Below are 27,665 nucleotides of genomic sequence, written 5' to 3'. Positions count from 1 at the left end.
GTTTTATCCAATACACTTAATTAGTAAGGATATTTTAGAAAAAATAATATCTTTATTACATATAACTAACACAGCTGATTCTTTTAATTAACTTTTAATATGATTTTAAATACAAGATTTCAATTCATCTTATCTCTCATATTGATATATTTTTTTCAAAGTAGTATTTGTAGTAGTTGTACATGTTAAAAATTTTATTAAATAATAGTTCTAGTTAATGTACATATTTAGAAAAAAACAACATTTATTTATTATAAATAACTAATTTAAGAAATGGCTTGGCTATTATTTGCTTGGAATGATAATTAAGAAATTTACATGACAAAAGATCATACTCATATTATTTAATTTATTCAAATTAATTAATTAACTCTCATATTAAGAACCCGAAGGAGTATATTTCATGAATTTAATTAACAATTATTTATTTTGTTTTTGTCTTAGAATAAACTATGATTCTGGGCAACGAGTCAATGACACGGAGATGCATGGATTGCCCGCCCCCGGCGAAAAAACAGGGCACAGGCGTCAATTGGCAATTGGTATGACTGAACGCCCAAAAAAGAAAAACAAGGGACTAAACCGCGGCCAGGATTAATAGTTTATTTATTTATTTATTTTATCAGGCCACATTGAATATTTTACGAGTTTATGTGTAAAATTCTCATTACATTAAAAAAACTTGCTTTTTCAAACACCCCGTAAAAAACAAGAGAGACTTCCTTTTCAAAAAAAGTGGTGAATTCATTGAGCGGTAGATTGGGCTCAGCCCAGGGTCGTTCCCTGACAACCTTGGACTTCATCTAACCCACTTCTTTTTATATATATAAATATAAAATTCTGATATTTGAAAAGAAGACTTCTTTTCTGGTCAACAGTCGACAGAATATCACTTTCCTAAAAACCAATGATATGTGGGGCCAAGTTAAAGAAGAAAATTTCAACATCATCTAAAGCCCGCCTTCGGAAGCGATTCGGCCTTAAGGATTGCTCCCAAACTTAAAGAAGGCCGTGAGCCCAATTTACGCTGCGTCGCACAAGATAAATCAAAGCCAGTAGTTGGGCCAACCAGAGTTGATCCGGTTGATAAGAAGTCAGTTTATAACCTACAAGGTTATAAGGTTGATGGGCGATTTGTCAGTATCTCTGTAAGCGCTTTTTGAGCCTGAATGGCATGTCTTGGCTATAATGAACCTCGAGATCTAGCTTACCTAAACTTTTTTTGTATCAGAAAAAAAAGCCTAAAGTTGGAATAGTTTCTTGTGTGAAGGTGCATCCACTACTATTAAGTATTTTTTTCAAATATATCTAGTGTTTTAAAGTATTTTATGGTTTATTCAGCACTTTAAAATATTTTTTTTCAAATGTGTCTAGCCCCGTAACATGATTTATAATATTAGAGTCACCTGAAAAAAAATATTTTACGACTTTGGCTGTATTACAAAATATTTTAAAATATTGAATGCACTTTAAAAAAAAAAAATACTCCCGAACGCATAAAAGTGAAGCGTGAATGTTACAGAACCTCGTCCAATACGAGAAAGGAATACTTTGCAATGGGAGTTGACACAATGGAACCAGCTAATCATTGTTCCTCCTGGTTCTTGCCGCAGCGCAAGCTAATAGATTATGCACGAGCTATATCAAACATGGGGTTCATAGTGTAGTAGTATTTAGCAGAAGATGATTTTGGCTTCATCCTCCTCATTTAGCAAAAGACACTCACAAGTGTTCCCAGATCCTAAAAGGCAACAGAAAAGCATTGTACTGTTCTGAACTAATTAATGAAAGAAGCACAATATTGCAAGGGACCGAATAGTGGAATAACCTGGCCATCGATTCTTTATCCCAACATCCAAAAGCTGATGCTTTGCTAGAATCTACACATCTATCTTTACCTTGGACCCTCCATTAACGGGAGCCGCATGTTCTTTCTCTCTTTATGTCATGAGTCTTATATTAGGAAGGTTATCTTGAGGTAAGAATCTCGCAAGACTCTGAATTTTTGACTCTGATAGCTAACTTTTAAAGCCTTGTCGTTTCAAAAACTTGTGCCTGTAGCACTCTCTCTCACTCCCTCTTATATGTTACTTTCTCCTTCATGCTAGAGTGTGAATGTAAACATATCGCCACTCCTGGACTACAAGAAAGTATATATATACTACCCCTAATACTTAATATAAGATCTAACTACAACTTAGATCTCATGTTAAAGAATAAATGGAGTGTCGATAGTATATAGATTTGTCGAGAATGCAAACATTAAAATTACGTCTTATCTATCAACAGAACTAGACCGAACACCTGACTAATTCAGAAAGGGAAGGAAATGATATTCCCACTATAGTGTACTGTGAGGACTTTTTTCAGGAACATTAGGTGGAATTTGTACGTCCCAGAACCTGACAACGCATAAATGTGCTAGCTCCACTAATGTGACTAGTACGAATAACAGGTCAATTATTATATATTGTCTTAACTTAGCTATTAAAGTATAGGGATATTAGTGGAATGGCCGTGGGGACCATGGATGGACCAAAGCTGGTAAGTGGTAACTATAGTAGGCATTTGATTCCAAAACTGAAAATTTTCAATGTTATCTCTTGTCCTTGATGTTGTTTCTGGTTTATGTACCTTTTCAACTTTACGACAATCCAAAATAGAAAATGAGCAGACTTCCGTAAAATTTGATTCTATCTTCACAAATTATGAAAACTCGCATTATTTATATAGGCAAACATAATACATATACACCACTGTCATTTTATCCAGCTAGCTAGCAAATTTCTCTCGACATCTGGTTCCCAAATCATTCCTGTATGATCCTTTTTTATGCTTTTTCACAGGTTGCAATTAATTAGTGATTTTGTTATGTTATTGAGACATATTGTTTCAGCTAGCAGTAAAGTGATGCTATCTTAACTATGAGAATATCACATCCACACAAAAACAAAAACAAATTTTTCAGATGAAAAGGTACCATCTCTTGTGATTTCAATCATGACTAATTTGAAATTAGTAATTATAAATTAATATCTTCCGACGATGAAAATATTGATGTCTTAACATGCAACATTCATATCGTATTTCACGAACCGTTGCTTTCTCAAACACACAAACTTAATTTATATAATTAAGTAGCTCGGCGGTACGAAGAACAATTGCTTTCACACAAACGGGCAGACTATATATATAAATACACCTAAGCGGTACTAAGAAAGCAAGCTACGTTCATTGATTATTGGAAGTAATAAAAGCTGAGTTTGTTCGTTGATTTTAAGAAATGGAGGATGATCAGAGACTGTTGCCGATTGCGAATGTGGGAAGGATCATGAGGCAGATACTTCCTGGGAGTGCAAAGATCTCAAAAGAAGGGAAGCAGTTAATGCAAGAATGTGCGACTGAGTTCATAAGCTTTGTGACAGAGGAAGCTTCTGACAAGTGTCACAAAGAGAATCGCAAGACCGTCAATGGGGATGACATCTGTTGGGCCCTAAGTGCTTTAGGGTTTGATAATTATGCTGAGGCCATTGCCAGGTATTTACATAAATACAGGCAAGCTGAGAGGCACAGAATCGTCAACCAGAAAACCCAACCTCATCATCATAAAACTCAGCGTATGCTTGAAAAATCAGCAAGCTCCGCCCAAAGGGACAAGCACCCATCTGAAATCTGTGATGCATCAGAGAATAGGGTTTCTGAAGAGAAGGCTCCTGCAACAAATCAATCTCGATGAAGTTACTTGATACCGTCTAATTAATTCTGGCTCCTATTTGAAAGGTAATATATATACATATAGTCTGAAGCTGCTTGCTCATCTCATCAGTTCAATCAGTTCCTTTTCTTTACCTTTAATTATCTACAGTATCACTATATCTGGGTGTTATTAATTAAAAGCTGGCTCGCTGCTATAGTAGAGAGTTTAATACTTGTTACAAATGTTGATTGAATCATAGCTAGGTAAGGACAGGTCAACCGAAGATAATTTTTGCAGAAGGCCTCTTTAATTTGCATCGAAGAATTTGAACTTTTTTATATTGCTATTAGCCTAGCTAGTGATGATTTGAAGCAGCAGGAGCCTTCTTTATAGTGTGATGGATGATCAATACTCTAAATTCAGATAGTCCAAGTCTTGCAATTCTTTCAAGTTAATAACCACGCTATCTTTTGATCATTCGTTTTTCCCCACTTTGTCTAATCAAGTAATCAACTGGGAAGGAAATCCCTCTTCCAGCTTGCTCCATAAAAGGTATCTTTTTGTATCTTTTGCTGCGTAAATACAAGCCTTGTGACTTGAAGTTTAAGAACATGATTTGTATGCATATTGATTGTTCGATCTATCCGATGGACCAATCAGAATTCCTATACATGTTATCAAGATGATCCGATATAATAATACTGCGACTCTTTCCAGCTAGGGAGTGGTTAGGGAAGAAGCTGAGTGGTTAGTCGCGACCGAAGAACCTGCTGAAGAAAACGCAGCTGATGCGAGATAATGGAAATTCTTTATGTATATGAAATGGTTAAAAGTTGTTATAATAAAATCAATTACTCTTCCAGTGAGGGGATATGTATATAACCACAGATAAGTTAATCAGGTTTTTTCGAGGAACAAATTAAAACAGTGGTGAGTTCCGAATCCAACCAGTAAGTGATATGTCAGGGTATGGAAAACTGGCACATACATGTACTAGGTTTTGGTTTCCTAACCCTAGAACCAGGGACCACATGGTTTCGATGCTTTACATGTGCTTAATAAATCGTGAAAATCAAATCATATCTCAGGCATGCTTCGCTTTTATATGAGCTAGGGTTCTTAGCAGTGGCAACGCCCTATCTATTTAATTTGAACTTGCGTTAGAATTTAGGGTTTCCAGCATCCTTATCCAGGAACAAACCCATAAACCCTTGCCTTCTTTGGGACCACTTCTCAACCACGCCTCTCTCTCTGACACCTGCAAATGCGCATATAAAATTCATATATATGATCTCTGATGACCAGATCTGGTATGCAGTACTATTTACAACCTCATCGTGACAATATTATTATTAAAACTAAAACTTCTACTCATGTGAGATTTAAATCCTGAAAAACAAAGCATTAACATTAATCAGTTATAAGGTTATGAAACATTAAAATTTATGGCAACCCAACGCAATCGTGTTGACCGTAACACTTTGAAAAGCTGAAAATACTTATTAGCAGCACTAAGTTAATGATCTACATGTGATTTGATTTCTGGAATCCTAAAAGTTTGCTGGCGACTATGAAGCATATAATGGGGCGATGGTTTCCTTAAATAAACAGTTTCGAATGAACAGTGTTCCCGTTGGGTCCGACCATGCATGAATTTGCGGCATCGAGATTCATCAATTGCCTCCATGTTCATCATTTCTTTTAATTAATCTCTATTTAGTTGTGGCAAACCGGCATTCAACCGCCCCATATGTTAAATGTTTCTATATATGTTGAATATGGATCTTTGACAGTTACTAGTGTCACTGCAGAGAAAGCTGAATATATACATTTTGATAAAATTTTCAATTGTCTTATATGTTTAGTGAATTAAAATTCCGTCTTCAACTATTTTCATCTTTTGTATATATATACCTTCGTTTGCATCTCCAGCTCAGAAGAAGATATCTCGAATTTGTACATATATATCCTCATTTGCATCTCTAAAACCTGATGCCAGTAACCGTAGAAGATCTGTATATATTCGTTATGATAATTCTCATTAACTTAGTTCCAATAAGTCATGGTGCTGGATGGATGTAACTCATTGTCGAGCATGTACGAGGCAGATTCGCCAGCTAAATTAATCGATGATAAGAGGATGTGACCTTATTAAATATAGCTAGACGATACACACATCTTCTGATCAGAATCTATCTTAAGCTCTTGATTTTTGTGTTTGCTCATTTCAAGTACACCTATTGGTAAGAAATGTGGCCCATAATATAATTTGATTAGCATCTTAATTCTGTGAATGTCAATGGTGGCTTTTCTCAATGCAGAAATTTTTGAAGATTCAGGATGGTCAGAAATGATATACATATCCATCTATCTGTCTACACACACACACACCCACAAGTAGATATAGACGAACACAACCTTTTTTTTGGGGTATAATTGATAACTTTTCATCCATATATTTTAATTTCATTTAGGCTCTGCTGTTGGTGGAATTTCCCTCCGAGGTTAACATAAGGAAAATTGAGCAGCCTTCAATTTGCAGACAGATGAAGACAATCAGAGTTAACAGAAAACTAAAAATGAAAGCTACAATGACATGCATATAATAATGATGTTCAACATTCAATCAAAACGCAACAAGAGAGAATTTCATATCCATTCATCAGTTCGTTAGATCGACGCCTCTTTGCTTACATCACAACAAATTACAACCCAGAAGTGGAATTTGAAGACGTAATATTTCAGTTGCCCATTTTTCACACACTAGGCACTATTTCTTCCGAAGCCCAATCAGACAAGCATGTAGAAGCAACGAAGCATCTATTCTCGTCCCTTGGGACGATGAAGCTCCTAGCATGTGTAGACAAGGTAGAGGTGGACTAATACCACTCGTTTCCTTTGAGTGATTAGTTTCAAAATTGTGCGTCGACCGTCGCCGTTTCAACTTTCCGATGTAATTTTACTGATGTCTTGCACAACGGGTTGCGTCGAGAGGGATAAACCAATCCGATAATGGGGGAAAAGTCTCCATTTAGAATTTTATTGGCGAAAAATATCTAAATTAAAGCACTTCTGTATGTACAATTTACAAAATATCGGTAACATGAATACTTGCCAATAAAAATCTAGGAGATTCACCCCCCCCCCAAAATTTTTTTTCCTTTAGTCTTTCTTCTGAAAAAAAGTTCGCTTTGATCGAGAAGGGAGGGGGGAGAGAATAGGCTAATGATAAAGCAAGTTCAAACATTTGGATGGTAATGGGCATGAATAGAAGAAAACGCATAACACCGGTTTTGTTGCATTGGTTACAATTTGGTTCAGCTCGTGTTCAAGTCTAAAGGTCCTGGCTTTTCTTTAGATAGAGTCATGGGACCAACAAAAAACCTTAGTCATCACAATCATGGCCAACACGCTGATGATTTCCGGAGAAAATACACTGAACGGGGTTTACATTTCACAAGGTTCAAGCTCAGAACTCAGAAGCAAATTGATTTGATTTTCGGAGACAAGACAAGTTTCCCTTTTTTTTTTTAATTAAATTTTTTATTTTAATAGCCCAGGGGAGGCAGGGCACAGCTTATTCTTTCGTCTAGTTGCGGGGATGGCGCTGGCTGTAATTGAGGATGTGAACAACCAGACGTCTTCCAAATACAGAAGCGGAAGTGAACGTCTTAATTCGTGTGTAGAATGACATTCATGTGGGACAACTGATCATTTTTCTGATAGGAAGCGTTTCCCCCATTTGTTTAATGTTATAAATACTCTTCCAGAGGGCTACTTTTCACTGTTCACATGGTACCCTTCAATAGTCCATATCGTTCACCTGAGAGAGCCTTTAAAACAGAAACTCGGGTCGACTGACCAAAATAGTAAGCGGCACTTGCATCTCTTATTCGAAGCACACAGAAATCAGCTCTTTGTCGAGACAACAAAATCAACTAACTTGGTTAATAACAGCTTCCACAAATCCCCACCCGTCATCGATATCAGGTCCTACCCAATATCCCGATATTACTATATCAGTGCAACAATCAGCAATCAAATTAAGAGACTGAGTTCCCGATATAAATGCCTCTAAGTGATGATGACAAATTTGATTCACAGACAATACGCCTTTATTTGAACTGACGAAGGAGCCAAGAACATTTTGAGCTGCAAAATATACAAATATTGCTCAAAAGACAATTACATACAAGGCATCAATTACCAAAGGCAAGACTCTTCCAAAAATATTGCCCATCATCTTAATCGTTAAAGTTGAATATAGCACAAACATATAAGACCCGCACATACAATAATCACTCAGGATTTTGTGTAGTAAGCAATACAGGTAACATAATAGATCATTTAGCTTTTATGTTGCTGATGCCAATTCCTCGTCTTTGCTTCATAGTTCCTCATATTCATCAAAACATCTCATTACGCAAGTTTCCGCTTCGCATAAAACCCCATGGAGATTCACAAGGGCAACATTAACTCCTGGTCTCTACTCAAAAACAGATCCGGACACAACTGGTTTAAATGTCCAGCCGTGCAAACGAAGACCTGAACAGGTTTACCATAATTGTCATAATTTAGAGAATCTGATTAAGGATGAACTTTATGTTTTATGTGTCTCATCAGATTTGGAGCCCAATAAACTGCCACGCCCTTGATCTTTATAGGAGGCATTGGAGATTTGCGCCATATTTTACACAAGGCTGAACTCTTTCCCTTTAAGATCATTTTATTTCATTTAGCGTTCTTGAAGATTGGAAAATGCTCTTAGTTTAATGGAAATCTTATACACGTATAAATAATTATATTCATCATGCATTATAAGGCATTTGCCAAATCAAGATTTATATAATATCTAATTAAATAATAAAAGAAATGTAGAAAAATGGTTTATAAACACCAGCCTAATAGGGAATTATTCAAATTCAAAAGGGGAAAGCAGATTTGAAATACAATCACATCAACTAAGTTTTAAATTAAAATCTGATATTAATTGGTGCAGACTGCAAAATAGTAATATAAAATTTCCATGATCCTGGCTATGTGCTATTGTTAATGGAATAAGTAACCAGAGAAAAATAAGTGTGAATAGCTAGTTGTAGGCAAATAATTATTATCTTAAATAAATTAAGGCAAAAAAAAAAAAAACTCAAATCTATTAAAGGTGTTTTTACTTTTGATCAATAATGTTTGATTGAGTCGGTAAGGGCTTGGCCTCTGTAAGGATATTGTTAGTGAGTAACATATAAATCATAAGCACTCTGAGTCGTGAGCCCTTATGAGCCCATTATGTTCAACTCATTTAAATTTCTATGTAATTAAAACAAGAAGAAGAAAAGCAGGTGCTTCTAGTTCTGAACATATGGTACTCAAGCATTTGATGTGAAAGAAAAATACCTGTGTGACAACTTGTTACCATACTCGTAACTCTACCCAAAGCAAACTCTAATTGATGCCTCCTCTGCAAGTTAGTCACAAAAAAAAAAAGCTTGCATCATTGCAACGCAAACATAGTCAAAGTTATTGCAATAAGGTGAGTATCGCATAAGCGAGGCAAGGTTGCAGCAATGGTCATCAAAACGTTACCACTTAGCAATTTTCCAGCCTTTGTACGAAAGAAGAGGGTTATGATTCCATAAAATTTACAGGTCACAGGGATAAGGCAGCAAACGTTTTTCACTTATGCAGTAATGCAGCCAGACCAAGCTTAACTTCCTAAGCTAAGATAGCCCTTTAACCTTTTAATTAGTGTGCAACCTGAGAGAAAGGAAAACCCCAGACATGGAAATTTTCCGTTGCTATAAAGCAGCGACAGCTTTTCTACATTTTGATTCTATGGATTCCTTTATTTTACTTCATTGAAAATGAAATCCTTTAGAGTTATCAGGAAAACATGAAGGTATTGGCTTAATTTTGCGTATTCCGATATAAAATAAGCTATCGCCTTATTTCGCCCCCGTAATAAAATTTGCTTACACAAAGAGAACTTATCCACAGTACGAACATTCACTTAGTAATTCCCCAGAAAACAGTCACCCGCATACAATAAAAGCTAATAGATGTGAAAAAAATGTGAAGTTCTAAACTTCCATAAATTGACGAAAAAGGCTTTTTCGAGCTGGAGCTTCGATACGAAAATTGAGGCTTCGAAAGAAAGTGGAAGAAGAGGTCTAGGATTACAAGCACAGATGGTACGAAAACACGTACCTTGATTAGAGTTTGTGAAGCGCGCAGAGGACCGACGTAGAAGATGGGAACTAGGCTTGCCATTTTGAAGGCTCCGCAGCCACCGCTTTTGCCGCTCCGAAAGCGGGAACGGCGCCTGATACGCTACCCTGGGTTTTCCCCTCTCATAACGGCACAACAGGGGTGACTTGTTATTTTTTTTTACAAAAAAAGTTTAAAGATGGAAAAAATTTGAAATAAAAATAACTAAAAATAAAAAAAATATACGCAACGAGTGGCGAGTGAGAACCGAGAAGCAATAAAAATTGAAAAAATAACCAAAAAAAATATTTGTTAAATTTTAAAAAGATAAATTGACTACTGGTGATGATTTTTGTAATGATTTTAACAAGTTAAACTCATCCATTTATCATTTTAAAATTTAAAAGGTATTTTTCTCTCATTTTTTTCATAAAAATTCATCATGTTTCCCTTTAATTAGCCGAGACAAAACCTTATAGATTTAGTCTTGAATACCTGAGACGCTTGTTTGTTGTTTCTAATTAAATCACGCAGGAGTTTTATATGTTATTTATAAATCATGCAGCATTAAAATTCCTGATTTATTTTTGCGTTTGAAAGATATTTTTGACCAACACGTGTTTATAACATTACTAGATAAATATTTAAATAAATGTGTTAAAAATTTAAAAATATATGCATTAAAATGATTTTTAGTAACATTAAACAATTAATAATTTATACCAGAACCAAACGTATTCATCGATTTTTAAGTTCAACCGGTAAAGTCAGACCAATTTCCTCGGCCCTTATCCACTGAGAATTACATCACAAAATTTGAGTTCATAAAATGATGTGCAGGGAATTTAGTTTCCCGACGATAACTGGCCGGGGGACCTGAATCACAGATGAAGAGAAACACCATAGCATCTCCGGAAAAGCAGCCCAGTAGCGAGAGCAGGGCCTATCATAGAAGCTTAGGCGAGAGAAGGCACATTTTGGGGTTCATTGGAGCCCTTTTTGGATTTGTGCTTTGATTTCTTCTCTCGTTTTTTACCCCTACAAAGCCATAACATGGCAGGATTAAATTTTGGAACAACTCCCAAAAATCAGAAAAAAGGGGGCATTAAGGGCACAGAAAATACTCGTCATTTGAGCTGACACCCCAACAGGATTTCAATTTCCTGTTGATATGCTTCAATTCCTTCTCTGAAGGAAATTTGTATTTCTTTACCTGCAAACACAGTCAACATTTGCTTCTTCAACGTAAATGATATCCAACTAACACAATGAATTGTGCATCCGACACTCAATTTAATAACGAAAAGCCACAATGTGAAGTCATTACCAACGAGTCAATTGCATTCAGCAATCCAATAAGCTCAGGAACAGTATGTGTAGAGTTCTGGTGGGAAATGATGCTCCTTAGATAGCTACAATCAGGTGGCAGTAGAAAAGTGAAACTCTAATAAAATAACCGTCAGTTTTCGGTCAAAAGTGTATACAGCAAGATGACTCCCCAGCCCGAAAATTATGTATTTCTAGAAAAATTAGGGATACACAACAATTACCCGTCAAAGTCAAGAACTTTAAGAAGTGCATTTGAATTTCGCAAAGCAGCCAATCCCAACTGCAACGGAAGACAAATGAAAGGTTAAAATAAGATTCAGAAGCAACAGAATAGATTAAATCAAAATGAACTATATCTTGAAGTAAGAAATCTACTGATGCGTATTCGTAATGTAGAGTATACAGCTTAAGGCATAAGACGGATTCTTTAGGTTGATAAACGGAGTTCATTAATTAGAGGCAGTCAGAATGATAAGCCCAAAAAAAAAAGACTCTTGTCATAAAAGAATAGTAAGAATTTAATAGGAAGCATCGATATTTACAGAATATAGTCATACTCATATTACCTGGCCAGGAGGAAACAAAAGTGGAGCATCTGTAAGCATCATTTTATCAATTTCCAATCTTGCAGTGTCTCGCAAGGCCTACAAAGTATCAGAACATCAATAGAAGGAAACACCATTATTATCAAGAGACAGAAAGCCATCTCATCATATCATATTAAATAACAAGCATGATGTGCAAGCATAAAGATTTAATGAATAGAAAAAACGTTACCAAAAAGAGTTGACCAGACAAAAGTCTGGCCTCCCAAAGGAATACGGCGGGAGAAGCAATTAAAAAAAAAATGAACAAATTATTAAAAGAAAAATTTTCATCTCCTCCTTATGATGATGTGATTGCATATGTTTGTAACCAAAACGATTTCTAAATGGAAAATTCTGAGTTGAAGATCATGTAGGCACCCTAAGCAATAATCTGGTTACAATAACAAATACCTTCAACATTGGAAGCACTTCGTCACCAGCCTTGCAAAATTCCTGTTAATGCCAATGGTCAGTGTCCAGCATGAAACAACAAAAGTCCAAAGAATGCAATATTAGTAGCAGTCAAGTTAAAATTAGGACAAAAGAGAAAATTATTTATTGCAAGACGCAAAATCTAATTAACAAGTAGAAAGGTCCATTGATAGATCAATCACACAAACCTCCATATTGTTTACAAAACCTTCAACTGAGCGGTACGGAGCATACACAATAAGGTCAAATTCTAAGCTCTGCAAAACAAGGGATCATGTCATGGGCATTTAAAACAACAGCAAGACACATATAAAAATTGACATGTGAGGCATATCCATGCCTGATAGACAATCATCTCATTATTGAGAATCATTTGGTGATCCTGTGAGATTCCCTTACCAAGCTCCTCAGCAGATACATGGTTTTCTTCTATCTTACAAGCAGCATATATGCAGGTCAACCTGAGCCAAAATAACAGATCCAATTAGTTATTCTTGCATACACAGAAACAACATTGATTTTGACGAAGTGTAAAAGTCTAATCAGAACGCCACACCATCCATCAGATGATAACATTTAAAAAATGTGATTATATTAAGTACCAATAAGAAGATATATGAGGAAAAACGATTAATTAAAAGATCAAAAGAGTTGACTAACAATAATCGACCCATCTTAAAAGCTATCCATGAGCTGATTTATATCCCAACCAAGTTCCAACTTTTGGAATAAACTACATATGATTTTATGAACTACAATTTCAACTTGCAATATCATAGCAAACAATGAGCGCGGTTCATTCTCAGTGCTGAGAAACTCTTGTACTGATTTAAGCCAATCTTACATTATATTTTTTGGATGATGTTCCATCACCGACCACTGTAGATAGAACCTTTTAAAATAAATGAGCGCTGTAGCCTGCATATAAATTTAAAAAAAAAGAAAGAAAAAGAAAAAAAGACATTTCAAAAAGTCCATTATGGAACGCATATTGTCAAAGCCAACTTGTTAGCACAGTCTTTCCTTCAAGTTACAATTACAATAGTGCATACCTGGATTTTATGAGGAAAGTGAAAATTGTTGCACACTTCTTGTAATTTGTTCTCGTAAAAAACTCGGATACATTGTTCCTCTTCAATACTGAGGGGTTTAGGGCGAGAATGCTTGTCAGCTGACATAAAAGATAGCAACCTTGTCAACAGTTATGAATTCACATAAGTATCAGGAGGAACAAGAATCTGATGAAGTACTTCTGAACCAAGAGATGCTGACTGCTATCAATATGCAAGGAAGTAAGATGATGAGAATTTTCCCGAAATTACCATTATCTTTCTGAAGTGAAGGATATGACAAAGACCCATCGACATCTACTTCCATAAGAGTTGCTCCATGCTTCAAAAAAGTCAGTAGTCATCAGTGACCAAATATAAAGTTCCAAATGTTACCAATGCATTTTCTTCTGTGACAAGTTACATTGTGCTAAGAAAATATGCTTGAAAGAGAGGGAGAGAAGTTCTAATGCTAATACAGATTACATGTAAGTTCAACTTATTGTAACATACTATTATAGTATCGTGATTGAAAATATTGGAATGAGATGAACACAGAAGAATCTTGCAGTAAAATCCGGGTTCTCAGACACCATTGAAGATGTCTCTAGAAGAAGGTACATGTTTTATTCTAACCCCTCCTTAACATGTGTCTATACTCTATTTGATTATAACTACAAAAATTCTAGGTTATCACCTCCACCGAAAAGAACATAAAGCATGCAAGAAACTATTTTTAGTACCTTCTTCTCTTTCTTTTGCTAAGTATAGCATCAGTGCTGTTGACACATTTGTTTTGGGGGGCCCCCCGGGGGGGGGGAGATGATGGATCGGAGGAAGAAAATATACATACCTTCTCTAAAATTTGTATTGCTCTCTGATTAGCAGCTTTATATTTTTCAGCCTAAAACGAAAAAACATACGCTTCAGCAATAATACGCATATAATGTATAACAGAAACCCTTGTACTTTTGCAACCAAAAAAAATCGTCTCGAACTTCGACGAATATTAATTTTAAAGCATTCCAGCTTCAAATTACTACTTTTCTGCTTCTAAAGCAAACCAAATTGTCTATCGCAAAGATAAATTAGCTGTCGTTGGTACAAGGTCAAGAAGTTTGCGCTGGAGTTTTCTTTGCCCAGCATTCTTTATGAAGTATCAACTAAAGATGAAGACATAAATCAAAGAGAGCACAGAAAAGCACCAGTTGGGGAGGAGTGAAGATCCACTTGGCACGGTGGGTAGAAGTCTGAAAATCGGCCATGGCCAGCCAGAGCCTGCAACAGGCGTTTTTGCTATATTATTATTTACCCAAGAAACGAAAGCTGGAACACACTGATGAACTCAGATGGCGAAACGCTCTGTCACTTCCACAAGAATTTCTATGGGCATTTGGAGTTCTAATGGTCCTCCCCTCAAGTATTATTACTCCTTTTGAGTATTAACCCTTTCAATAGAACTCGCGTGATTCGTCAAGATGAGCTAATATAAGCAGTTTATTAAATTACTTATTCCTAATAAAACAACTTAAAGATTATTTGAGTAAAAATCAAACTATGATAGGATTTTAAAAGTAATTTCATGAAATTTAAAATATATATATATAATTTTATTTTGATTTATCTGAAAATACTTTTTAAAAGTGTTTTTAGGTTTGTCCAAACACCTTTTAAATATAAAATGTGAGAGCAGATATTTTTAATGGAAACATATATATGCAGTTTATTTTTAATAATAAAAAAAAATACAAACGACATTACAGTCTCAAAAAGATGAATGGTTTTCGATAATAAAATATATACTTACATATCTTTATATACCATAAAAATTTTAATAAATCATATTATTTGTATGACGTAGTTAGTATAAGTTAGAAACAAATGATATTTTGTATCTAGTTAGAGACGAAATCGAATTTGAATTTCAAAACTCATTTTGATTGGAGAGAAGGCTGGGGTAACATGTTTGGAAAATCATAAAAAAAGACCATAAAAATTATAAAATTGCAAATCAAGATCTCATAATTTGCATAAACTTTGACAACAATTGTACAATAGATGACAACAAATTTTTGACAAAATAATTTACAATTTTACCCCCCCTTTTTTTTTTGCGATTTTCCCATACATTTAGATAGGAAAAAATCCAGCACCCTTCAAAATGGCAGAAATCATGATTTAGTGGAACATAACAGTATTACGTCAGCAATTTGGGAGACGGATTATTCTAAAAGTCATCAGTCTGCGTTCCTCTCCAAAAGAATCAACTGAATCAGCTGATGGTATCATCGGACACTCAAATGTTAACTACAATAAGGAAGCTCCATCAGACAGTCCAGAAACAGGAAGACATTAAGAGGGAAAAAGAAACGAGGAAGGGATGGATCATGGATGAGAAGGGGACCAAGAACATGGAGATGACGCACGACGGTGAAGATTATGAGCTCTGTGTATGGCCATTGATTGAATTCCGCTGAAGCCGGTGAAGCTCGAAGGTAATTCACGGTCACCAGTTAAGAATTTGGCTCATCGACAGGTGTTTCTTAGCAGGTAGGGATAGATTTTCAATTTAACAGTCAGGGACAGATTCTCTTTTAACAGCTGAGAAAAAGTTTTTTTTTTTTTTTCCCAGTCAGCCGGAGAGAGCGTGAATTTCCGGGGGAGACCAGCTTGCTGGAGAGAGATTTTTCTTTCGTTAATTGGAGATAGATTTCTTTACCAGGTGGGGGCAGATTTTTTTTCCAGCTGGAAACAGACTTTTTTTTTCTTTTTACTTGTTGGAGACGGATTTCTTTAATCAATTGAATGGATATTTATTTTTTACCTGCTCAAAGCCGATTATTAAATTATATTTAATCAATCAATCGTCATTCAACTTGAAAATGTTCCCCTTGTTTTTTGGCCTAAAGAAAATTTTCCGTTGCATGTTATACTTAGGGCCTGTTTGGGTATCCCAAAACCGCGGTTTCAGAAGCACTTTTCCGCGAAACGAGATAATCTCCTCCACATATTTATTTCGTAATCCGTAAAAGCACTTCTGAAACCATGGTTTGGTTTCTATCCAAACACACCCTTAATCAATTAATGGTCATTCAATTTAACAAATTACCGCTACATGAAAACTGAAAAGAATTCAACTTGAAAGCGTAAAAGAGAAAGCCGACCTTACCTAAAGTAAATTTTAACAAGAGTTTAAATTATTAGTATTTTTTTTTCAAAAGTGATTGGAAAAAAAAGTAATATGTGAAAAAAAAGTTATTTCAACTTACATTTTTTTTCTCAATGTTTTATGAGTTTCGCAAACTCACTCTAAGGTTAAATTAAATGCCGCAAATCAATTATAATCAGTTAGTCAATTAATTTCGGACTATCAGATTACAAAGTAAAGTATTAAATTTAGAGTAAAGCTGCAAATTTATCTTATGTTTATTTTTTAAGTGTATTCAATTTTTTTTGTGGTATAATTTTACTTAAAATGTTTTTTTGACATAATTTTACTCGTCATTTTTTGGGTGCAATTTTACATTTAATCTTTGAATGATACAATTACACCACCTTCTCATGGATAAAATCAATCAATCAATATTGGACCATCGAATTACTAAAAACTTTCGGTTATAAAAATTGAGAACTTAGCTTGAAAGCGTGGAGTAGCAGCATGAAATAGACTACTTTCTCTTATCAATATAACATTAATACTCTTCCACCTTAGCCGATCAGTATATGCGGCTTAATATTGGCTTCTCACCTAGAATACTATTCATAAGCTGTCCAATTTACTCATCGTCCTTCCATGGGCTGCGTGCAAGCCATTTATTGAAGCTAAACAATAGCTCCTCAACAAGTACTGCCTATGCACCAACACTATATTTCCCTCTCTAAGCAGATAATTCAAAATCCTTCATTCCCTCCTTATCACACATTTCGAATTTCAAAATCCCTCATTTCCTCCTCTTTCTCTCTCTCTTCATTTATGCTTTTGTCATCCGTTTCAAATTTCAAACCCCCCAATTCGCTCCGCTTTCACTTTTTATTCATGTCTCTTCAATACCAACAATTCTCTCATTTAAAATCAGATCTTATGTTTTATGCAGAATGGAACTCCACCATCTCTATATCTCCTTCGTTTTTTTATCGAGATCCTTTTGACCTTCTTATTCCTTATCTTCCATGTAAAGTTGCTGTTTGTTTCTATTTTTTCTCCCAAACGTTCTCTTTTATTTATATCTTTTCTACCCATCGGTTTCTCTCTCTCATTCAAAATTTAGAAATCGACCCCCAAGCAGTGCACTTGGGCTCTGTGTTGATATCGGTGCACTAGCATGCGGGCATATTATGAAGCTTCAGATTGAGGTAGATGAGGAGATCAGTAAGATTGTTAATACTCGCTTCAAGACCATGGCGTACCAGTAAGTAATGTCCCAAGTCTGAACCTAACATTCTTATTCATCTCTCTCTTAGATTCAAATCCTGAATGGATGAATGAATGAACCGATCAATCAGCTTCAGTATTGGGTTATTTATGATATGAGATTTGATTGACTTACAGGATGAAAGTGGGAAGTGGCATGAAGGAGCAATGACCACTCTTTTAATGTTTAATACTCATCCAGTCCTTAATATAAGATTCATTTAACTAATTTGATTAAATTAAGGAAGTTAGGTAAATTAGTTAATTATAGGAAAAGTGCCACACTTTTTCTAAAATACCATAATCATCCTTCTTAATACCTCTTCTCTCTCTTCTACTTGATTATGGTTGAGGGAGTATCCATAGGGGTAATTTAGAGAAAATTAATAAATATGAGAAATGGATCTTATATTTAGGACCAAAACTAACACAAAAATTGGGTCCTATATTAAAGATCGGAGGAGTAAGTCATTGTTTATATAGACGGCCTTCTCCTTCACATCCCAAAAATAAGTCATTGTTTATCTCTCTGTCTCTTATGCTCTAAGCCTAACCTTCAGGTTATTTCTCATATTTTCTTTTAATGTTTAATAATATATATATATATATATATATAACTCTTAATAGAGTTGTGAATTTGAGTTTTAATATGCGCTTCATTATCATAATAAATCATCGCAAGTGGTCGCTTAATTTGGATTTTTTTTTTTTTGCTTCTCATTCATAAACTTTTGTTAATTTTATTTTGCCTATCAGTTTGTACTATCGTAGCTTAATCCTCATTGAAGATTGAAGGTTTTTCTAAGTTTTGAATTTCTCATGTTTCATCTAGGAATGGTTAAAAGAAAAGTGAAAGGAAGAAGCTCTTTCACTATGTTGGTTGTTTGCCAAGAGACGAATTATGCTTTGAATAATTCATTCCACTAGCACCTAAGGAATGATTGGTTTTGCAGGTTCGGTATTATTAAAAATAGAATATCGTTGTGGTGTAGGATGATCTTGATTGTTTTTAAATAATCAAGTGGCATTCTATTTTTTTTATATGCACACACTAACTGGCGTGTAATGAATGATTTTTTTTTTTAATTTCCTTTGTGCAGTATTCATCACTTGAATGACCAAAAAACCTCAGTTGCAAATGAAGGTTATATATTTTGATGCCCATAAGAAAAGATTTTTATATTGAGATGCAGTATGGGTATCGAGAAGTTAGAGTTGATAATTTTTTTTCACACAACTCTCATATTTGGATTGTTTGTTTTCAATATCTCTTATTCAAATGGATGTGCATTTGCGTAACAAAATGCACATATCAGTTGCAACTTGGTATAAAATGCTTGATCTTTGTCTTTTTCTTTTGGCCCAAGGGCTATGTTGAAATATTTGGAGATGATTTTTTATTTTTGATATATCTTGTAATGTAATAGGTTTATATAGGTATTTAAATGGTTTGAAATTAATGAGATGATAAATATATCAACCTTTTTGCATCATTATTTTCTTAGAATTATTTGACCCAAGAATAAAGGGGTTCATCCAACTAAATACGCTAACGCTGTTCCAAGAGAAAGCAAGAAACCTTGGTTTCATGCCTTAATGGTGTTGAAGCAAATTCAAGTGATTTGTGATTTTCCATCAATCATTTTTTAGTTTATGACAAATATCGTCTAATGGATTGATGTTATCTAAATGACACCATTAGTTAGAAGCCTTGACCTTAGTTACTAGAGGCTATGTTAGCTTTCGTCCTTTTAGAGGCATAGTTGAAGACGCTAGATTATTGTTACATAGGGATTTGCATATTCTGATTAATCATACCTTTAGGGAGCGTTTAGGTTTTGCTGATTTTTTAGCCAAGTCTTCACACATGATGATAAAAAATTTGTATACGTTTGATCAACTTCCACTTCTTCAGCAAGAGGAGGAGGTTGATAAAAGGATTTTGGATTCTGTTTTGTTGTTTTGTCTTCCTTTTCTGAATAGTTTTCTATTAAAATAAAAAATTACACCATCATCATAAGTAACCCCTGTATATTAGATATCTAGGATTCAACCTGCTTCATTATATTTAAGTAACCCCTCTATGTTTTGAATCACGGAAACGAACGTGCGCATTCTAAGAGGCAAATGGATGTGAGGTCAATCCAGGTAAGCTGATAGCCATATTAAAATGAATATCAATAAACATCAAATGTTGTTTATAAGGAATTTTTAAAAAAAATATAGATGGTGATGTTGTGTAATTAACACAAATCACACAATTTCTAATGTTTTGATGAGATTTAAATTTGTAACGAAAATAATTTTGCATAATTGTAAGCTTCCCGTGCAGCGCACGGGAGAGTAAAATCTAGTTTTAAATATAAGGCTTCCTCGACCAAATGTAGAGCGGATAAAAAAAGAATGTAAGCAAATTGATTATTTGTAATTAATATATCGAAAATCTATGATACTTGTTAAACAAAATTCTATCATTTATCAATTAAAATTTCATCCATAAGAACAAAATTGCCCCCATAAAGTGTCATGAAAAAGAAAAATAATATGAAAATGTGACATTATATATTTATGATCAAATCATAATCTTAAAAAATATCTTATATTTTACTTATTCCTAGAACTAGAAAGGGTGTTAGAATAATTAAAAGTAACTAATATTAGGTTTTTGTCCAAAGATAAACATTCAGCATCAGCATTAGCATACAATATAAAATCAAAATCACATCATCCACAAACAGTTAATAACTCTGGTCCGAAAGATAGTGAATAACCCTACTCATTTCTTAGACTGCATGCAGCATGTAGGAAAATATATCCGTGTAAGATTAAAGGAAAAAATAAGAAGAAAAAGTTAGGACTCACCACGGCAGAAGACTGTATTTCGAAACTATATATTCTCTTCAGGCGGAAGACGGCCTGCGACGGCCATCAGCCGGCTGCTGTCTATCCCAACTGACCTGACCATTTTCAACTCCATAAATCATGAGACGCACTTCTTTTCGTAGGCTGAGCAAGATGGGGATCTTTTTTCTTTTTGCGGAAACAAGATGGGCAACTATGAATTTTGTGAACAAGGAAAAGAAGGAAACCAAATATGGCAAACCCCAGGCACGCAAATCTAATCACAAGAGAAATATATCTACACAAATATCCAGGGGTGAACGTGACAACTGTTGCTCAGAACCACTCGACCATGCATTTGGGATAGAAGCCTTCACCAGCAGCAACATGGTTCATCGCTAGTAGTTCTTTCTGAACTTTTCGTCTCTCATAAAACACCGAGCATGAAATTGACGTGCACTTCACATCACTTTCCAGAAGCCTGCCTCCACCCTCACAATGGTCGCATATCTACAAAGCATACCGATACAACTATCATCAAAGCAATAAATGATGCGCAGGGGCTAAGCCATGGAAGATAGTTGACAGAGATGGTCACCACGTGTAACGTCAACACTGCACAGGGCTTTCAAGTTCTTGCTTTGCCGATACACGATATATAATTAGAAATTGTATACCTCTTGATTCAAAGGCGATAAAAAGAAAAGCAGTAAACAATCACTTACAGCAACAAGATGCTGCATCTCTCGTTCCAACTTTGATGTTTTACTAATCACAGCCGTTGCAGCAGCCACTCCATTTTCAGAACACTGAATGCATATATGTGCAGATCCTTGGACCAACCCGCCACACAGTATGCAATGCTTTGACAGATAATAGGAGTCTATTCTTGTTCGATGTGAATTCGGAGCTATGAGATGCTTTACACGGGCTTCCTTTAAAGGACGGGGCATCTCTAAGAACCATTGGTTAAGGTCAGCACCAACAAGCCCAAGCACCCGCTGCAAAGCAGGTATTACTTGTTTATTTATGTAATACAAGTCATTTATTCTTAGTGGGGAATCGAGTCGCAAAACTTCCAACGGATCCACAACCATGTCAACCAGGCGGGCTCCAGGCTCTCCATGGATTACAACATAAGGTACTCTCTCAGCATAACGTGGTTCAGCCCTAGGGTCAAACCTCATTGCCTTGGTGGCGACAATTGCAGCTGGAGGTAAAGACGATGATGTCCTTGCGCTATAGCTACCTAGGCGAACCTCCTTAGCAAAGACAAAATCTTTAAGCGGGACTTTGCCTGAAAGAATTCTCCTCCACTGACGTTGTAAATAACTTTTCACCTGCATTCAGAGGAAAACAAGGTGAAAAACAGAAATCCAGGTAAAACTAATATTGTCACTTTATCAGAATAATCACTAGAAATCCTATTGTTTAAGTATTTATTCTCACCTCAAAAAAAAAAAAAAAAAACTTTGGAAGTTTAAACAAGAAAGGGGGATGGGAAATTGGAAGGTATAGGCATTAGAAATTTTTGCTGAGATCATCTCCATCAAGAAAACCTAGCAACCTCTCTCTAGTGTGATTAAAATAACGAAATGATAGTTTCTGCCAAAAGTATGGTAAAATAAAATACGATAACAAAATTGTTCACCATGTTCCATTGAAATTTGAAATTAAAACATTGCAATAAAAAATTAGAAAGAATTTCTACCTCCGATGAATCTTGATTTTCGAAGAAAAGCCTCAAAGACTGTTCCATTATCTTTGCAACTGCACCACATGTGTCTCTACGAACTGTCTCAATACCTTTAGCATCAAAAACTGGCTCAACTTGATCAGGGCTTTCATAACTGTAACCAACATACCGCTTTTTAGTAAGGAGGAAACAAGGCTGATAAACTTTCTCCAACTTCAGGGTGACAGGACTAGGATTCATAGCAGTGACAGCAGAAGCAATCTCACTCCCAATTTGGAAACATTCTTTAATATTGCGTCCTTTGAGGAGAACAAACATGCTGCATGAGAACAGCCACTATACAAGATTATTTATTGAGAAAGTAAGGACAATCATGAAAGAGATAACAGTGAGGTCCGGATTTAATATCACTGAAAAGAATAAATACTGATACGAAGGATTGAAGGCAGAGGGAAAAGAGTACCGCTGTTCTATTATTAATCCTGGAATAAAACCATGCACATGATGGTATCCATAAGAAAACCCAAACTAATCCTAGTATCATAAAACTAAAGCCAACATCTCAGATTCATTCTTCCAAAATAAACAGGACATGATAAGATATTAATATAGGATATAATATCCATATCTAATACTAGGATATACAAAATTAAAGGAAATATCATGCTCTCAACATGATAATGTGCCATGATTTGGACCTTTTCCTAATCGATCTCTGCATTATGAAGTCACCAAAGCAGATCTAAGGTAGGCTATTTGGTATTTTCAGGAGCGACAGGTGCATCCAGAAAATCTGCAGACTTTTTAGACCAGTAACCTCATCAATCAGATTTTTACAAAGCAAATTGAGCAATCAGAACTGTCTGAATTGATTTGGATGGTCAGGCTTCAAGTTCTCTTTCATGTTGGCAATTTTCTTTTTCTGCTTTAAAGAAAATCAAACACGGCAAAAATACTTTTTTAATTGCCACTTCAAAAAATAATGATTAAATGAGGGGGAAAAAACTCTAGACCATTCAAATCATATCTAAACTTTTCACTAGCTTTGATTGGAAGGAAAGGAATATAAAGCCCCCTGGCAGTTTGCTATCTTGGCGTCATAGAAGTGTTATTGGTGACAGATGAATGTGAGGGTCAACGGAAAAAAAAAATCTCTGCATTCTCATCTGCTCTGGACAGAGTTACCTTCTTAGCCTGAGTTTCAGCAAATGAACCTTTTTTCCCAGAGTAGGTGGTTCCCTTGTGGATTTTGATTTTAACAAAGGGATTGGAAGGCACTTCAGAGCTAGAGTCCCCTTTTATTTCTTCTTAATTGTTTATTTTGGAGGACTTCTTGTCCTCATTTCTTTGTTTACTGTTATCTTCAACAAAATTATTATTTTTATGAAAAGTTTGTGTCTCTATAAGAAATTTTCACAGTACTGCACACAAAGCACGAGTTAGAAATACCGCAATAATACCTATCAGTATCTCCATAAATGACTTTTGCATTCCACTTATCGTGTTGATTTACAAATGATATGGCCCTTTCCAATGTGCAACGGCCGCATTGAACTATACTGTCTGCAAGCTCTGCGCAAGGCATACGACCACTAAATCCAGCAGCAGTGTAGCCATAAGTCACATTTGATATAAGCTTCAAAGCAAGCTGTCTTGCATTAAATATCTGAAACAAAGATTGCAGTACTCGCAAATCACATTGCAATGATACACATACAAGAAAACTTACGAACTGTTAGGAACCAGTTAAGCTCCCTAACTACTGCTTGCTATAATAAAAACAAAAGCCCAACACAAAATGCAGAATACAAAATGCCTGACCCATGAACATAGAGTTTAGGGGCAAGGCAGGTTTCATCTAAGCAAAGTGCCTGGCCCAGAAACACCTTGGATTGCAAAAATCAACCTATCGCTATGCCCAGACAGGGATGACTAGATGCCCACCTGAAATGACTGGGCCACCAGCCCATCCCTAGTAGATACTGAAAATTTATATCTATATGGCATTTACCATAATGGAATAGAAGTTTAAGAGGTTAGAGGAACAAATTAAAATCAAATCCACATCCATACCCGCTGAAGGACTTGCTGTGAAGGAGCCAAAATTTTCATTGCTTGTTTCACCATTATCCTAGTTGATAGAATTTCTTCCAACAAGCGTGGTAGTATACCTCGACGAACCTGTACGAAACAGTTATACCATAGGATTGCCGTTGGAAGTTTAAAGGACAATTGAACAGAGAATTGACAAAGAAATGATTGCATGACTTGAGGATGACGGTCAACTGAATAGAAACTAGCCTGATATTTACAGGGAAAAAAGGCACAGTTCGGTTTAACCTAGGTATTCTTTGACGTCAAAGTACATGACAAAATATAATTCAGATGGCAGCAGCCATGCAAGACTACTTGATAGCCAGTAGAGTATAAAAGATTTGACAAAATCACCTTGGAAGGAACAAACATAACACCATTTGGAGTAAGCAAGATCTGATCTTTTAAATCCTGCAGAACATGCTGCCTGGGTGAAAATGAACTAACCCCAAGCGTGTTTGCTTTTGATGGCACAACTTTGCCAAGGCACGTACAAAAGCAAAGATTGTACGCAATTATCATGGATGGATATAATGATTGAAAGTCAAATACAACAACCGGGTCTGAATAAAATCCTGAGTCTGGTTCCATCACAAGGGGCAGGCACTCCATGGCAGGTTGAGAAGCAACCTTAAATGAGACAATGATGAGTCAAGTGAAGGAAGAATTATTATGTGCATAAAAAAAAAATTCTCACATAAACTTCATTAAGGACCAATCATTTCATTGTGCGGTGCTGTTTTGTTATTCTGAGGGTTTCTTATAACACAAATACAATGTCACATGGCAAGATGAAAACTGCAACAGCTGAATTCGCAAAACACGTCAGGGATGGGTAAGAACTGGACCAGCATATGACAGAAGTTAACTTTTTCAGTGATAGACTACCATGTGAAACACATACTAACGGAAGAAGAGGGGAGTGTGGAGAGAGGTCTGACTTAGCCATTCAAAGGGGCCCGTTGATTGCGTTTCCCACTTTACTTTTAATTCAAGATTGTGTGGGGTGGCGTATTAAGGGCCTTATAAGCCACTGCAGCTTCAGTTTTGATAAGTCATTGTCAGTATCGTGTCTTAGGCTTAGGAATGTGTCAGTTATGCTTTACAGTTAGTTCCTATTCCTCTTTGCATTATAAACAGGTGTATGACGTACTGCAAGAGTCACCTCATGATCGAATTCTTATTATAATTTGGAGACCTCCTTGGCTTTATTAGCATGTGAACTTCAGATTTTTTATCACATTCTAACAAAGATTTAGCCTTACTCGCTCACCACATCCTGCTCTTATCATTCAGTTACGAGAAAAGAGCTCCAAACTTCTTAAAACAAAATACGCAGGATAATATGGTCTATGATGGGAACATACTGACATGTCACATCAAAGCATCAATATGAATCCACAAATAGAGAAGTTGTGAAGGGAAAATAGTGCGCAAACCTGTTGATTTCCAGGAGAGATGGCAAGATAGTTATGCGTATGTGCCAACCTCAGAAACATTGATTCAACACGATATTGTGAACCTCTGGAGAGAACAGAAAAAAAATCTATACCAAAAATACGAGCAAGTTCTGATGTTCGATTTACCTATGAAAACAAAATAAATCAGCATAACCCACCAGGAAATAAAGATGATTAAGAATCACAAACATCGAAATCAAAAGCATAAAAAAGAACAAAAATAAAAATGATCAAAAATGAATTTGCAACTTATTTCAGACCAATAAGTTAGTTTTGATGAAGCTAATAAGGAATCAAATGAGACATAAACTAGATTGTATGACTAGCGAGAAAAATGTGCTATTATAAAGTGTAAACGCATTTGACATTCCCATGCAGCAAGACAGACAATATGAAGGACTCCCGTAAAAGAGTATGATAGAGCTGCTGGCTTTACTCAGACCTATAAAGGAAACTCAGGGGATTAAAGAGAAATAATGTTGTAGAGTGGCTCTAGACTCATGCTAGACACACGATGCTTCTCACTTTTTATTGCTACTAATAGTATCTAGTTTTTGTGAGCACTGAAAACTATGTTTTGAGAGTCGGATAGAAGTGAGGGGAGTGCTGATCTTTCAAACACCACCAGTGAGGGACCTTGTCTTGCTTTGTTTTGTTCAGTTCATTGTGTTTTCCGTTTTGTATTAGGAAATAGGGTTTTGGCCAGAATTAGTGAAGTTCCTTTGTAACACAGATTCGGTTCTAAAGCATTTAATAGCAAAACCTCAGTATTTCCCTCAATTGCTGTCCTCTCACATTTATTTTCTACTGTTGCTTTTATATTTAGAGCAGAGCTCTATCAGAGTACCACGACAAAAGACTATCAAAACTATGAGCACTGAAGACTCATAAAAGAAATTCAGGCTAGAGTCATATGCTATCAATACCATATCAAGTTGGCTTAATATCTCAAGATTCAGCTTTGCTCTCTTAGTAACATATTTGACACACTGATATCTTGCTCGTCCAGGACCACCAGAAAACCATTTGGTCAGAACCTTGTTGTGAATTGAAGGAACTTTCCTCCTCAATACAGCTTCAGCCACAGCATCAACTGAGTATAAATTGAGCTTAACTTCTCCACGGATAAGTCGCCACACATTAAGCACGATTCTGCCACCAACATGAACTCCACTGGCATGTGTTCGTCCCCATTCATCTTCAATTATTGAACTTTCTTGTACATCATCTGCACTAGATGTACCCGGAATGGCAGTTTCTGACATATCTTTTTCAGACGTTTCAGTACCATCAGAAGTAGTCCGAGAGTCAGATGGAGTGCGAGATAAACTATTAAGTAATCCTAAACCAAGATGCGAAGCCCTTTCTGCTAAAAAACCAAGAGAACCGCCTTGAATATCCCAACCCATCAGAATATCTGGATCATATGAAGACACAATCTTAATAAATTTTTTTAGCAAGTACTTTTCATCTGTGAAGACCCAACACCTTGCAGCCTGATAGGCCCCCAAAATTTCTGCAAACATTTAAGAATAAGCATAGGTACCAATTTCACAAACACTTGCTAAGTTGGAACTTGGAAGAGATACATAATTTCTAATTGAGGCAATGCGAAGTCATTCCACTTTCCCATACCTCTGACAAGGTTCTAGTTTACAATGCAAAAGGACAATAATATCTACAATAGTGTCATTATCATTTGAAAAAAGAGCTACAACGTTGATGGCATCAAACCGGGGATCAGGTAAAAGTTCTCCTCTTGATTCTGCAAGAAACCTGCCAGTATGCAAGCAGGTAGACCTATGTGTAACAAAGTTGACCGAGGTTCATTGAACAACTGACCAAACAGAAAACATAGTTCCAAA

At 35.7% G+C, this 27,665-nt stretch overlaps 4 protein-coding genes across 7 annotated transcripts; 1 reads left to right on the top strand and 3 right to left on the bottom strand.

Moving 5' to 3' along the window:
* Nucleotides 1-2,374: 2,374 nt before the first annotated feature.
* Nucleotides 2,375-4,478, top strand: LOC114737154 (nuclear transcription factor Y subunit B-4). 4 transcript variants are annotated; one of them, XM_028925061.1, is made up of 2 exons: nt 2,375-2,379; nt 3,282-4,150. In XM_028925061.1, the coding sequence occupies exon 2, from the start codon at nt 3,284-3,286 to the stop codon at nt 3,734-3,736; it is 453 nt and encodes a 150-aa protein (XP_028780894.1). In that variant the 5' UTR covers nt 2,375-2,379; nt 3,282-3,283; the 3' UTR covers nt 3,737-4,150. The 4 variants fall into 4 exon arrangements, with proteins under 4 accessions (XP_028780894.1, XP_028780897.1, XP_028780896.1 ...); XM_028925064.1 differs by lacking the exon at nt 2,375-2,379 and adding an exon at nt 4,415-4,478 and having other exon boundaries at nt 3,264-3,780; XM_028925063.1 differs by lacking the exon at nt 2,375-2,379 and having other exon boundaries at nt 3,264-3,780; nt 3,961-4,150.
* Nucleotides 4,479-7,557: 3,079 nt separating this feature from the next.
* Nucleotides 7,558-10,034, bottom strand: LOC114737156 (uncharacterized). Its single transcript, XM_028925065.1, has 3 exons — nt 9,902-10,034; nt 9,092-9,155; nt 7,558-7,849 (listed from the first exon to the last, which is right to left on the bottom strand). Exons 1-3 carry the CDS (start codon nt 9,962-9,964, stop codon nt 7,632-7,634), a joined length of 345 nt encoding a protein of 114 aa, XP_028780898.1. The 5' UTR covers nt 9,965-10,034; the 3' UTR covers nt 7,558-7,631.
* Nucleotides 10,035-10,577: 543 nt separating this feature from the next.
* Nucleotides 10,578-14,724, bottom strand: LOC114737153 (cyclin-H1-1). The gene is made up of 13 exons (XM_028925060.1): nt 14,504-14,724; nt 14,152-14,202; nt 13,572-13,641; nt 13,302-13,420; nt 13,094-13,167; nt 12,590-12,710; nt 12,438-12,506; nt 12,229-12,270; nt 11,797-11,874; nt 11,452-11,510; nt 11,229-11,313; nt 11,026-11,114; nt 10,578-10,939 (listed from the first exon to the last, which is right to left on the bottom strand). The coding sequence occupies exons 1-13, from the start codon at nt 14,561-14,563 to the stop codon at nt 10,858-10,860; spliced, it is 999 nt and encodes a 332-aa protein (XP_028780893.1). The 5' UTR covers nt 14,564-14,724; the 3' UTR covers nt 10,578-10,857.
* A 5,617-nt stretch (nt 14,725-20,341) lies between these two features.
* On the bottom strand, nt 20,342-27,576 carry LOC114737166 (DNA polymerase zeta catalytic subunit-like; the record flags this gene model as incomplete). The annotated part of the gene is given in 10 exon segments (XM_028925077.1): nt 20,342-21,060; nt 21,276-21,890; nt 22,262-22,565; nt 23,707-23,912; nt 24,320-24,427; nt 24,695-24,970; nt 25,780-25,926; nt 26,727-27,281; nt 27,283-27,316; nt 27,436-27,576. Coding segments are annotated over 10 exon segments (2,560 nt in total), but the record flags the coding sequence as incomplete, so codon positions are not given.
* Between the last annotated feature and the right edge of the window lie 89 nt (nt 27,577-27,665).

The sequence above is a fragment of the Neltuma alba genome, unplaced genomic scaffold (assembly GCF_004799145.2).
Source record: "Neltuma alba isolate B1F8T4 unplaced genomic scaffold, ASM479914v2 tig00013412_pilon, whole genome shotgun sequence".
Lineage (NCBI taxonomy): Eukaryota > Viridiplantae > Streptophyta > Magnoliopsida > Fabales > Fabaceae > Neltuma > Neltuma alba.
The sequence above is the reverse complement of the archived record's forward strand: the minus strand, read 5'-3'. Positions and strand labels throughout refer to the sequence as shown.